At 43.1% G+C, this 13608-nt stretch overlaps 2 protein-coding genes across 4 annotated transcripts in view; one reads left to right on the top strand and one right to left on the bottom strand.

Annotated features, from left to right (window-relative positions):
- INTS4 (integrator complex subunit 4) overlaps nucleotides 1-5046 on the top strand; it is a 116866-nt gene extending 111820 nt beyond the window's left edge. For both annotated transcript variants that reach the window (XM_049619751.1, XM_049619758.1), the window contains 2 exons: nucleotides 821-941; nucleotides 4630-5046. In XM_049619751.1, coding sequence (XP_049475708.1) covers nucleotides 821-941; nucleotides 4630-4808 — 300 coding nt within the window. In that variant the 3' untranslated portion in view covers nucleotides 4809-5046. The remainder of the gene's footprint in view (nucleotides 1-820; nucleotides 942-4629) is intronic.
- A 2724-nt stretch (nucleotides 5047-7770) lies between these two features.
- The window catches only part of AAMDC (adipogenesis associated Mth938 domain containing), a 33577-nt gene continuing 27739 nt past the window's right edge, over nucleotides 7771-13608 (bottom strand). The window contains exons 2-3 of one of the 2 annotated variants that reach the window (XM_049619920.1): nucleotides 13219-13314; nucleotides 7771-8046 (exon numbers count right to left, since the gene is read on the bottom strand). In XM_049619920.1, coding sequence (XP_049475877.1) covers nucleotides 7981-8046; nucleotides 13219-13314 — 162 coding nt within the window. In that variant the 3' untranslated portion in view covers nucleotides 7771-7980. Of the gene's footprint in view, nucleotides 8047-11041; nucleotides 11220-13218; nucleotides 13315-13608 lie in introns of those variants that run through there. The other variant, XM_049619913.1, reaches the window with a different exon arrangement.

The following is a 13608-nucleotide window of genomic DNA, read 5'->3' as shown; positions in this document are numbered from 1 at the left end:
CTGTATTTGTTCGTGTAGTTCGTTTGTACACCGTGCAGTGTGAGGGGCCCTCTGCATAGATAGCTGTGAGGCTCCCCTACGATAGTGAGGACGAGGCTCTGGCCATGTGTGAGATTTGAGAACTAGCCAGTGATTTGAGCTGTTAACAAAGAAAAAAAAAAAAAAAAAGACAGCCCAAATTGGAGCCATTTGACCCCCACAACAGGAAACCAAGACTTAATTACAGTTTCGACCCATTCCAGGAATGTGTCCTTTCCATTTTGGACGACTCCTGGGAACATTTCTCTACTTGCTCGATACTCAGTAAAGCCAATTAGATCTTCAAACTCAGGTGGTTGAATTTTGTTTTTTAACAGAGCAGACCCTTTGTTGACAGAGCTATAGAAAGAGCTTCCTAGCTGCTTATAACCTCGTGGAGAAAATGCAGTCACAAAATTATTCTAAATGGTTGGTGGTTGGTGGTGGGTGCTGGCCTGTGATGCGATTCAGAGCCAGGCAGGGAGCAAGTCACCCAGATGGGGGTGTCTGGGAAGGCTTTTCACACTAACATTAGTACTTTTGCCTATTCTTGTACTGAATAGAGGCACTATATTCCTATCACTTCTTCACCATGAATTCAGGAAACATTTATCAAATACTGCTTTGTGCTGGGGCAGAGAGTGCAGGGATCTCAACAGCGTTACCTCCCACTCCTAGAACAGTTTTTAATGAAAGCTGGTATCTTCTTTCCCTCCTATTTTGGGGTTCACAACAGACACTGCAGTTTTGTTGAAAATTCATGGCTCTTCTATTTCTTTTTCTCACTTCTCTCATTTCTTAGGTCTTATATCCAGATGGCCAGGCTCAGATGATTCATCCTAAGCCAGCAGACTTCCGGAATCCTGGCCCAGGGCGCCACCGGCTTATCACTCAGGTGTACCTCTCCCACACTGCCTGGACAGGTAAGGGGTCAGTGGGCCAAGGTGAACAGGAGAATATGCTCCTGGGGATGACACTTACCTTGAGGCATTTGTTTTTTTGCACTTTGAGAAATACATGGTTCAGTCAGGCCTGCTGAGGACTGTACTTAATTTCTTAAGGAGTTTGAAAGCTTAAACTGGCTGCATTTAGACTAATTTGCTGCATTGCTTTGATTGCTTGCGGCACAAGATTTTGTCAGAAAGTATACAGGAGATTACAATAGAATGGAATCTCCTGGAAAGAAACCTCGGCTGGATGCCAGCATACTATTTTCTTGTCCTAATTCTGCTACTGACTTGCTGCATAGCCTTGGACAAGCCACTCTCCCTTCTGAATCCATTTCCTCACCTTCCAAATGAAAATGATAATTCTCAACCTAGGAGGTTCTGACGATTGCTCTGTCTAGAAATGAAACAGTTTCATGTTTCTTACCCCAAATTAAAATAATTCTGTCTTTGTATATGAACCATTTAATTCATTTCCCCCCAAACAAGTAAACTATTACTGCCCTCCCCTCCCACATGGGCTGGTTTAATGTAATAATTTAATAATTTGTGAAAAGATAAGGAGGTTACGTAAGTAACTTTAAAAATTCTTAAGAATAAAATGGAAGAATACAAGTGCATGGGACATTACATTTCAAGCCTGTAAGGCTGCTTTAGAAACTGGAAAAAGAGACTCGGCCTACAGAACCTAAAATGTGGGGGGAGAATTGGCCTCACTGGTATTTTCTCAATCATTGAAGATGATTCAGAAGCATGGTTGTTATTGGGGAAGGTGTTTCATGACACCAAATTTGGTTTATTTTAGACTTAAGTGGTTGCTTTCTAGACTTTTCTTTCTCTATATTACTTACATGAGTGACTTAATGCCCTTATTATTGGTTTCCCTCTGTCAGGGGTGTTAGGTGGGTATAAATGACATAATAAAGTTTTCACAAAGAGGAAGTAGTGCTCTTGAATATCAGGGCAGCCCCTTTGGGGATCTAGTCAGTGACCCTGGGCCTGGCCCAATTTAGGGGGCATCCGGCAATGCTTTACCCGGGATCTTCCTCCCTGAGCATCCCTCATTTCATATCCTTGCTGCCTGGAATGTTCTGCACTATTAGCCACCACAAGAAGGTAGAGAATTTCTTATTCTAATCTCTTCTCATAAAGGGATCCTAGACTTGATAGCTAGAAAGATAGGCCATGGGACAGTATTGTTTTGGAAGGCCCACAGCTCAGAGAGGCAAACCACAGCATGCTAGATCTCAGAAGAGCCTCAGAGTTCTTAGAGGGGCCTACCAACTTGCCCTGGTCACACAGTAAGTCATTGCCCGAACTAGGGCTACCAAGCTGTCCTGAGCCTGAAGAATTATAATTCATTCAGGATCGCCCCCTTTGAGAGACTGCTATTACAAACCTCTTTTTTAATTCTCAGCGTAGTGCTAACTAATGTTGGGAATTCTCCCATTTAATTTGTTACTGACTTTCCCATTAGCATGAAGGCACCACAAGAGCAGAGAACTTGTTAATCATCTTGACCTCTGTATCTCTGATGCCTCTGTATCATGTGTCCTTTGAGCCTGGAAGGTAGTAAGTGCTCAACAAATAATGAAAATTGAATACAGGATTTTCAATATGCCATTAAAATTCATTTAATCCTTAGACCAAGTTGGGGAATTTAGTGTCCTGTTTTTCATTTTATACATGCATAAATGGAGGTCCACATAGCTGGTCAGCGGTGGCACTGAGGCTGGCACTCACATTTCCTAACTACCAAATCCCTTCCGACCTGGGACACCAAAGTGAAACATGTTCTCCTTCTGAATGCACCTGTGCCTTCTTTCTCCTAATCCAGGAGATAGAGCCTGGTGCTGGTGGGTGTTCCTCCATGCAGGCCTTCAGCAGCTCTGTACCAGGGGCCTCTCCTCCGGGAGGCAGGAGTCTGCCATGTCAGAAGCTTTGAGTCACGCCAACCATGTTCCAGATTCTGCCTCCCTTGCTCAGTGATCCTGAGAAAGTTATTTTACCTCTCTGTCTTATTTTCTTCATCTGTAAGATGGAAGCAAGAATGCATACCTCATTAGAGATCTTCCAGGCATGATGAATAGATTACGTGGTTTGTCCCACATGATCTTTTGTTCCTTTCTCCTATTGTCTCCTCTTGTTGTCTCTCCCCTCTCCTCTCCTCTGATGGCAATGGCTGGAATTGCCATTCTTACCACATGCAGGTGAGGGAAGGCATAACGAACAGGTGGGGTTGAGTCCTCTGACCTCCCCAGGATTTGGCTGAAAGTGCTGTGAGAATCAGGGCTAGGTTGTGGTTGGTGGTTGGCAACAGCCATCTGGGACCTAAAGAGGGGATCATATGTAGCGGGAGAGCTGATACTTGAGCCTGATGCTGGAGAGCAACACTGGCTTCATTACAGTTATACCCAGGCTGCTGTCAGGCCCCTCATTACATGATGGTGTCCATACCAGTAGCTGGTAAGTGGTGGTGCCAGGGCTGCTCTCTTGGTCTGGCTAGTTTGCTCTGGCTGGAGAAAAGCAATTCAGTCTCTGCTCTCGTCCCTAGAGAGAAGTCAGGACGTGATTAGGAAGAGGCCTGGGGTGGGGGGCATTGAGAAGTCCTGGGACCTCTGCCCTTGTTCACTTAGATCCCTCCAGCCCTCATTCTCGTCCCCTATATATCTAGGCATTGGGCTCATCTTCAACACTTGCACATTTTCCTCCCAAGTTTATTCTATTCCTGGCCCTTTGCAATGGTCTTTAAGCTTTTCTGGAAATTCTCTCCCCCTCCTTTATAGAGACCACATGGTTAAGAGATTAATTGCTTCAGTTTATGAACTGGGCTCAAATTCTGTCAACGGTGTGGATTTGTGCAGTCACTTAGAACCTCTCAGAGCCTTGAGACTTTTTGGGGATTGTGACAGTCTTTCATGGTGTGGCGGGGTGCATACTCTTCAGGTGATGTGCTTGGCACAGAGCAGGTATTCTCTTCCAACGCCTTCCTGGGCTCCTTCCTCATTCTTCTTACAGACTTGATTAGAGTGCTGTGCTCCATTGTAACTGTCTCTGTCTCCAACAGTCAGCAACTTGAGGGAGGGATTACTCACTCTTACTGGGGCCTGCCACATGCAGACACAAGATCAGTGCCATAATGTCATGTCATTTAAAGAATGAAAGGTTTAATGGCGTGATTTTAGGTCCCTGAAACATGTTCTTGGTCACTGGTGAGAATTTTTTGCCAGAAGTGTTTGCTAATCAGGGCCGCTTCTCCACTAAGATGGTAGAGTCTGTGATACCTGCAGCCTTCGTGCCCGAGCCACACAGGAAGAGCACGGTTATCTGGGCATGAGAATCAGCCATATGTAGGCCCGTTTGGCCCTCTCTTAAGGCTAGAAGGCCTCCGTTTTTAGCTCCCTTCTGATCCACCATGGATCTGAACTGCAGGGAGCCCACAGAGATGTGGCGGAGAAGCCGCACATCTGCAGGCTCGGGCTCAGCCTCACAGGATTCAAGCTGGGAAAGTGTCTTTGTTTGGTGAGGGGGAAGGGATGAGGGCAGATGAAGAAATGTTTAGAAACCCTATTGCTTCCATCTTTGATGTTGCTTTTATTTGACATTTCATCCCAGTTCCTAGCAGTTGCCCTCATAGAGGATTTCTTTTGTCTTTTTTTTCCAGAACCATGCCAGGTGGAAGTCAGGCTGCTGCTGGCCTACAACTCCAATTCCCGCATTCCAAAGTCCCCCTGGATTGAGGGTGGTGAGGTGTCATCCCAGGTGGAGACCAGCATAGAGGGCACCATCCCCTTCAGCAAGTCTGTGAAAGTTTACATAATGCCCAAACCTGCAAGGCGCTGAGGCACAAGCGGGTTTTAGAGCCGAGGCTGGAAGGCCCTTCTTAGCTATCAGAGTGAGGCGGAAGCCTAGAGCACTTCACCTGGAAATGGCGTAAGGGCATAAGGAGGACATGACCCTTTTAGTCTTGTCTAGTATCAAATACAGGATAAATTATTTCGCATTAAAAATCCAAAAACCTTCAAATCTACACCTCCTCCTTCCCTGTCCCCTCATACCTCCAATAAAGTTGGGAAAACACCTAGGTGTTCCAGTTCCTGGTCCTTAAAAAATTATGTGGCTAATAGGTTCAACATTTATATCACATGGTTACATTCTTCAAGTATGAAACAAAGATGTAATTTTCTAGGCACCTCCAAAAACTTGCTTATTAGAGCATAATCTTGTTTCTTACATCAGTAGTCTGTTTGCTAGGGCCCACTCCTTTCACAGGTGTGCTTTTTCACCATCGACAGTTCCTGAATGGCCTTAGACGTCGCTATCTTGCTGAGAAGCTCTTTTCCCAACTCAGGCAGTAGCTGTGCCAAGGACTGAAGGAGTAGCTAGAGAATGAATCATTTTCATCCCTGAGGGAGATTCTTGATCTTGCCTGTCATTACCCTAAGAACCAAAATAATGCATAAGGGCCATATTTTAGGAAAAACAAGGATTATGGAAAAGAGGGATCCAGTGTAAGAAATAAAGTCCTCTCCCACTACACACTACATCTTTGATGACTCCAGTTGGAGCTGCGTGTGAGTTAAGGGTGTAGCTGGGGTGTAAGAACAGTAAGTGCACCAGAGATGTTAACTGTGTGAGGGCTGTGCTACTTTACCTGTCATTTAATCCTTGCTGCAGCCAACTGAGTCTTCCAGAGACTTTAGAGTGAGGAGTCTTGGGAGGAAACCTGTACAGTAAGTAGTAAAGCCTGTATTCATTCAAAAGCAAGATGATTCCAAAGGCCTAGGCTGTACCAGCTCAGGGAAAGTATATGGAAAAAGCCTTCAGATCTTCAGCTCTCTATGCCTCTGTTTCCTCGTCTATAAAATACAGATAATTATACCTTAAATGCTGTTGAATGGGTTCAATCAAATAATGCTTGGTAGAATCTGAATCTGCAGCCAATCTTGATCGTATTTGGTACGTGGAAAACTTATAAAAATAATAGGAAGATTATAGGATTACTCAGGTGAAGCTGGAATTTTAATTCAAGCATGTTTGGCTTTTGCTTTAATGCACTTGACTTGTGCCCAGCAGTGTTGTAAACCCTTTGCATGAATTAACTCCTGTAATCCTCACGACCACCCTCTGAATAGTTATACTATCATCTTTGTTTTACAAGCAAGGGAGTTGGAGTTCAGAGAATTAGTAACTTGGCCTCAGTCACACAACTAATAAACGATAGAGCTGGGGTTTGAACCCAGGTAGTCTGGCTCCAGAACGTCTTACCTGCTAGAGTGGGACTAAGGGAAGAAAGATCTTCACAGCACTGCCTTTTCTAGTGTACTTGCTTGTTTTGTATATCTCAAGGATGTGCCATCAGTGGGCTCTTCTGTGTCAACAAGATACCCTGGCAAAAGTGCTGTCCCTGGTGACAAAATGAAGCTGGGAGCTAGGCCGAATCACAGCACAGTCCTTACCCAGGCATCTAATGATGATTGCTAGGTTGGAGTGTAGATGAAAACAATGAAGCCCATGGCTGCCAACTGAGCCCCTCATGCTATAGCGTTAGAAAGCCTCCTGGGAGAAGGCTGTGCTGCATCCTTTTCAGATCTAGTACCCCTGCTATAAAAATCCTTTCAGGTTATCTCCCATTTTACAGGTGTAGAAACTGAGGTTTTGAGATTATGTTTTTCTCCTAAGGGGCAAAGCTAGGACTTTCTCCTAGGTCTTAATACCCAGAATATAGTATGTTTTGCACCAAAGGTGGAGATACACTAAGGGGCAGATTATGGCTTAGTATTAAGATAAGGTTTTAAAAGGTAGGTGAGAATTAAATGGGATACATTAGGAGATAAGAAAATGTCCATGTTGGATGTGTTCAAGCAGAGGTTGAACAAGCTCCTAACAAGTTTATTGCAAAGGAATTCAAGTATCATATGAGAGATTGGGTCCAACCTTTTAAATTCCTTTTACCCTGAATTATCAGGTTCTGTGGAATATGAGAATCTTGATTTTTCTGCATCTGTTTCCACACTTTGAATGAAGTGAAAAAAATGACCTCATATTATAAAGACCTGAAGGGGGTATAAAGATCACTCTGGTGTGGCACCTTCATTTTAGAAGTGAATGTACAAGCCCAGAGAGAATCCATGGTGAAGCCACGGCTGGAACCCAGGCCTCCTGATTCTTAGTGAATATGGTTTCCATAATGGGTCTATTGTGCTTTGTAAGCAGTCTCCCTTGCACCCAGCAGGCAAAGCTAGAAACCTAGGTGTCACATTGGACTTCCTCCTCACCCCTCATGTAAACATAGCCATCAAGTCCTTTAAATTCTGCTTAGATGTTTCTTGACTCAATTCCCTTCTCATACTCAGTTTCTGTCCTAGTGCAGGCCACCATCATCTCCCCTAAAATGGGGCATTAGCTTCCTAAAGGTTTGCCTCAAACCTTGCCCCTTCAGTTCAGTCTTCATACAGCTACCAGAGTGATCTTTCTAAAACCCAGATCTGCTCATGCCCTTCCCCTGCTTAAGTCCCTCTCAAGTGGCCCACTTCTGTCCCAGGATAAAGTCTAAAGTTCTGTCCCCGAAGGCTCTTCATGCCCCTCCCCTGCTCTCCAGCCTCATACTGCCTTTGCAACACATTCTTGTACTTCTCTGGCTATAGAGGAGGTCTGTAGTTCTTGCCAACATTCATCATGCTGTTTTGTCTCAGACCTTTGGACCTGCTGAGCCCCAGAATATATCCTCAAATTGTCTCCTTTGGTTCCTTCTCATTCTCCAGAACTGAGCCTCATTCTGGAGCCTGTCTTGTGTCTCCTGTGGGCTTGGCGCGTGGCCTCTGTGTTCCGACAGCCTTCTATATGTTCTTTAAGGATATTTATTTAAGTATTTATTTCAGGCTCACAAATGGAAACCTCTAAAGAAGGTAGGCAGGGGAAAAGGAGTCATGCAGCCTGGAGGAAGATAACAGACTTCAGTTCTCTTCAGTCAGAGCATAGCTTCTGTCAGAAGACAGTTGTCATTCAGTTCTACTTAGTGGTTTATAAGTGTGGGCCTGGGGGTATAAGATCTTACAGTTCTTCCAGAAAAGCCAGAAATCTGCATTTTCATGTAAAAAAAAAAGCCATTAAAAATTAATGTTAAAATGACTCTGAGACAAAATAGGTGTCTAGGTAGATTTGTGCCAGTTTGCAACATTGGTACCATCACTCTGTATTTAATGTCTGTTTCTTCCAACTACTCTGTGCGTAGATGCACAGTGAGAACATCTGTTGTATCCCCGGCACAGCTACTGGCACATACCAGGCAGGGGAAGAATGAATATGATTCCAGAGCAAACTTAGCAGTACCATGGCATGCCTGCAAAAGCCAGCCCTGGGATTCGTGTTTCCGAAAGGACTTTATATTTGGCTTTGACACGATTGACTTCTGCAAACAGAATTACAGGGTACCCAGAAAGCACTTGGCAGACTTCTCGTCTTAGGAACCACTCAAGCTAGAAGAAATTAAGTGTGGGCAGAGGGAGGGCTGTGCTGCCTACAAATCAAATCAAAGGGCTTAATGATTAAGACATGGGACCAAGTATAGTGTCATGTGGAAAAATAGCTTTTCTCCAGGTTCTGCACATTTCCAGCAATGACCATGGAGAACAGATTCAGAAATAGGAGCTGTTTATTACCAGGTTCTATACAAAGTTTAATAATGTCACTGCCAGATACTTCTGTCTCCAAGAAGATTGTACTAAGTTCTCTCTAATGTGGAGACAACTCAGGAACACTGATTACACCCACACCTAATGCAACACCCACTAGAGATGTCTCACTTTACATTCCACTTAAAAACAAAAAAGTTGATTGCATCGATAGAGAAACAGTCTGAATTTTATCAAACACCCTCTAGCCGTATAGCTGCCTGGCTTTTTTGAGCTGAGTGAACTGAGACCTAGAAAGATCCTGTATCTGTCAAATTGCTGGTGGCAGGAAAGACACTGAGCAGGACTTCCTCAGACCTCCAGGCTAAGTCAGGTCTGTGAGGATCTCACCCCATGGCCTCCCCCCCCCCCCTTTTAAGTAAGCTCTCATCCAGTGTGGGGTTTCAACTCACGACCCTGAGATCAAGAGTTGCCTGCTCTACCGACTGAGCCAGTGAGGCATCCCACTCCCATGGACCTTTTAAGGTGGTGTGTAGTAGAGATCAAGACACAGCATTGGTTTCTAATCTGATGACTCGGAGACAAAACAGGTGTCTAGGTAGCTTTGTGCCAGTTTGCAACATTGATACCATCACTCTGTATTTAACGTCTGTTTCTTCCAACTACTCTGTGCGCAGATGCACAGTGAGAACACTGCCACTTCCTTGCTGGGCAAACTTGGAGAGGTTCCTTCACTTTCCATTCTAGTAGTCTTAGCTCCCCTTTTCTTGCCAAGCCACATCTTAAGTTGCTGTTGGGTCTGTGGATTGGCTGCCCAGTCAGATATCCAACTGGGCCAAGCAGGTGACAGGCTCACATGGAGCAAAACCCAGCTTTCTGGGGTCGTGGCTTCAACAAGGGCTGAGGTGGGACAATTGTATTTTATTGTGGCTGTGATAGACACTTGACCTAGTAAATGTTTAAAATTTGCCAAATGTTCAGCAAATAGATGAACACCTGTTCTTTAAGACTCAGCTTGTGTCCTGTTCTTAGTGATGTCTTCCTTACTTTCCCTTCCATTCTGGTATGATTAGGCCATCCTTTAGGTCACCATTAGACCTTGTAACTATTATAACATTAACACCTGTATCATCATTATCTGTAGATTTGTCTCTCCCACAGAACTCCTGAGGGCAAGAATTAGAATTTATTCTAGGGCCCAGCAATAACTGGTCATATGAAAATCAGTCTCAGTAAGAGCCTCTTAGTAAATGGGCATGAAAGAGAATGAATAAATAAGAGTAGATAGTTCCTTTGGGCTTCAACATCCTACAGATCTATGAAATAAGCTGCTATGTTATGAACCATAAAAAGAAATGTTGACGTTACACAGCACACCTATTAATCAAAATACAATGACAACAATGGCTTCAATTTATTGAGTCCTTACTACATGCCAAGCAGTATGCTAAGACATGGTATGAATCACCCCATTTAATACCTACAAAATCACTCCAGGTACTAATTACTATCCCTATCTGACAGATGAGAACAGTGAAACTCTTAAGAGATTAAATAAATGCCCAACCAATGAGTGGCAGGAAGCCACAGTTCAAAGTCAAGGCTATTTGACACCAAAGCCCATACTCCTAACTCTTTAAAGAGGGGGAGGAATGAAAACTAATGAGATGGTGATAATTTATTATAGTTCATCAGTCTCTTCTAAGGCTTCACAAAGGACATGTGTGGCATTTAACAGAACAAAGACTATCCACGGTGGTCTAGTCCAGCCCCATCATTTCGTAGCAAGGGAAGGTGAGGTTTAGCTAGTAAGACAGATGACCTAGATCCCTAGTATCAGGACGTTGCTCCTTTTACTGCTACTATTACAGAACTGTTCTGCCACTTCACTCACGGTTCTGCTCCTACATCATCTGCACAAAGAGACTTCTCCTGACCACGTATCTGAAATAGCCTTCACTACTCTTCATCTTCTTATCCTGCTTTATTTTTCTTCATAACAGGTTCTGCTTTCATTATGGAATTTATTGTTTATTTTCCCCACTAGAATATAAGCTTTGTGAGGATAAGACTTTTATTGCTGTTTCTCTGGAGCCTCTAGCAGTGCCTGACATATAAAGTACTCAGTAAAAATTGGTTGAATTAATGGTTAAACATTCCAAAGCATCAATCGCAATGTAATTTTAATGCACTGAAACTTTTCTTTGGCCTTCAAAGCAGAAGGCTTTATTTTTGCCTTTATTTTCTTGTATTTCTGGCCTAACATTTACTGTATTATTAAACTTTGGTATATATCTGTCTTCTCCCTTTTCAGTTCCCCCCAGAATGGGACCTTGCCTTAGTCATCCATGCATCCCAAACCCTAGCCCAGCACTGGGCATGAGCAGCTGTTGAAAAATGCTTGGGGAGGTTGGTGAGAGTGGTAAGAGTGATAGTCAGAGGCATTGTGGCTTAGTGATTTATTCTCCTTAAGGCTCCATCAGCACGTGGAATGGAAGACCCCTCCCACCCTGATTCCTCGGGCAGCCAAGGCATTATACTCCTTCACTGCCTGCTCTGTCTGGAGGACCCGCACATCAATGCCTTGTTTCTCAAGGTACTCCACAGTTGACGGAGGCACCTGGGAAGAGGGAAAGAGATGAGTGAGTCCAGGGAAAGGCTCTCCAGGGTTTCCTTTCCTGCCATGAGGCAAGTGCTCTCTACAGAATTGGACAATGACAACTGTCACCCAGCATTTACCAGTCGAAAATTTGGCAGTGAGCCCCAAGGAGTCAGTAAGGCTTCTAAGAAGTTGATTGAAAGTATCCTGCATGTACTAAGCTCCGGTGAAGTGGAAATGGAAAGAGTATGGATTCTGGAGTCAGACAGTCTTGGATTTAAGTGTTACTAGCAGTGTGACCTTGGGTAAGTGAATTCAGTTCTCTGACCCTTGATTTCCATGTCTGTAAATAGGGATAATAATACCTAGTTCACAGGGCTGGTATGAAAATTAATTCAGCTAAGGTATGTAAAATGTCTAGCATGTAAATGTTGAATGTTTGAGTTAGTCCAACCAGAGTCTAAAGTCTAACTTTGCCATGTACCCACCAAGTGACTGTAGGCGAGCTGTTTAAAGTTTCTCAACCCCAGTTTCTTCTGCTATAAAATGGGAATAACTCTAACATCACAGGGTGGTGTGAGCATGAAGTTAACTACTGTATGTACACGGCAGCTCAAATGTCTCCTCAGAAAGGCCCTTCCTGACTCCTGCATTTAGAGCAGCCCCTCAGAAGTCACTATTTTCTTCACAACATTTGTTACGATGTGAAATTATCTACTGTTTTAATTTCCAAGAGGGCCATGAACCTTGTTTGTCTCATTTTTCGTGTTGTCTCCAGTGCCTAGAATAGTGTCTGACCCATAGAAGGCACTGAATAAATGTAAATTAATTTATATAAAAGATTCTCAATAGTGGCAGCTATTATTGGATATTTTCTTAACTGGCTTGTGCTGAGTATTTTAAGGAGATTTTATTTAGACTCTGCCTCAAAGAGTTCTGAAATATTTTTTAAACACCCTATATTTTTTATATGTTTGAATAACTTTATAATAACAGTAGCCTGTAGAAAGGAATTATTTTAAAGGGAAAAAAACTAGGTTAAACAAAAAATATAAATGAATCGCAGCTTTATCAGTAGGGAACTGTATTTTAGGACATCTGTCTAAAGGAAAGAATGAGGTAGATCTCTATATACTTCTGTGAAAGGCTGTCCACAATGTAAAAACATCAGTAGGAAGTTACAGAACAATATGTACAATGTGATCCTGTTGATGTAAAAAATGATTATAAGTGTGTACGTGTATATCTGTATGTGTAAGAGTATGTATTTGCAGTTACATAGAGACCTGGAGCAGTATACATTACATGTACAAACCGGGGTGGGGAGCTCTCACTTTTCTACTTCAACATTTCTGCATCTCCTGTTTTGCTATAAGCATGTATTATTTCTTTAAGTACAATAAAAATAAATTTTTTTTTCTGAAAGGGAAAAAAGGCATAACTTGATTGTGTTCAAGGAAAGAATAGAAAGTATTATAAAAATGTCATGTAATAAAAAAGTGAAGTACTATGAAATCTAAAGAACTGAATATTGATAGCTATCGAGCTTGAGAATTCCAGGAGTGAAGAATTTCTGAAAAATAGTTGAAACAACACAGGCCTAGGCTTAGGTTGAGACTGGAGAGTCCAACCCTGATGAGGAAGAGTACTAACATCCATTATTTTATCCTAGGCCACTCCTGACTCAGCAAAATGAGGGTGCATGATATATTGAGATGAGCTCCCAAGAAGGACTTTTTTTTTTTTTTTTAACCTTTATTATATTTTTGAAAGAGAGTGCATAAGCAGGGCAGGGGCAGAGAGGGAGACACAGAATCAGAAGCAGGCTCCAGGCTCTGAGTTGTCAGCACAGAACCAGACGCAGGGCTTGAACCCACGAACGGTGAGATCATCACCTGAGCCGAAGTGGGACGCTTAACCAACTGAGCCACCCAGGCGCCCCAAGAAGGACATGTTTCTAAGGTAATGGTCCAAGAGGTCACCAGCTGTCCTCAGGAATGCTGTGCTCACCAATACCTACCTTCAAGGCCTCACTCATCCCTCGGCCAATCACAAGAGTCTGCACACCCTTCTTAACAACTTCCTCCACATCTGCAGGCTGCACACCAGGAGAATGCTGGATATGGAAAGAGAAAGTATACCAGCTACCTGTTATTTTAAGCTTTCTTTGCAGTTGGGATTCTTGTGGGATTCATTCATTCATCCATTAATTTATTGAGAAAATGTTTACTGAGGTTTATTCTGTGCCAAGCATCATTCAGGGCCCTCGGAATAATAGAAGATTCAATGCTAAGTCTAGTGAAAAATATAGAAGAATAAAAAGAAATTTCAATACTTTTATCAGTGCTAAAGGAAGTTAGTTCAGGGTGTTGTGAGAACATAGAGAAAGAGCACCTAATTCAGACTTGGG

Source organism: Panthera uncia, chromosome D1 (assembly GCF_023721935.1).
Source record: "Panthera uncia isolate 11264 chromosome D1, Puncia_PCG_1.0, whole genome shotgun sequence".
In the NCBI taxonomy this organism is placed as follows: domain Eukaryota; kingdom Metazoa; phylum Chordata; class Mammalia; order Carnivora; family Felidae; genus Panthera; species Panthera uncia.
The sequence above is the reverse complement of the archived record's forward strand: the minus strand, read 5'-3'. Positions and strand labels throughout refer to the sequence as shown.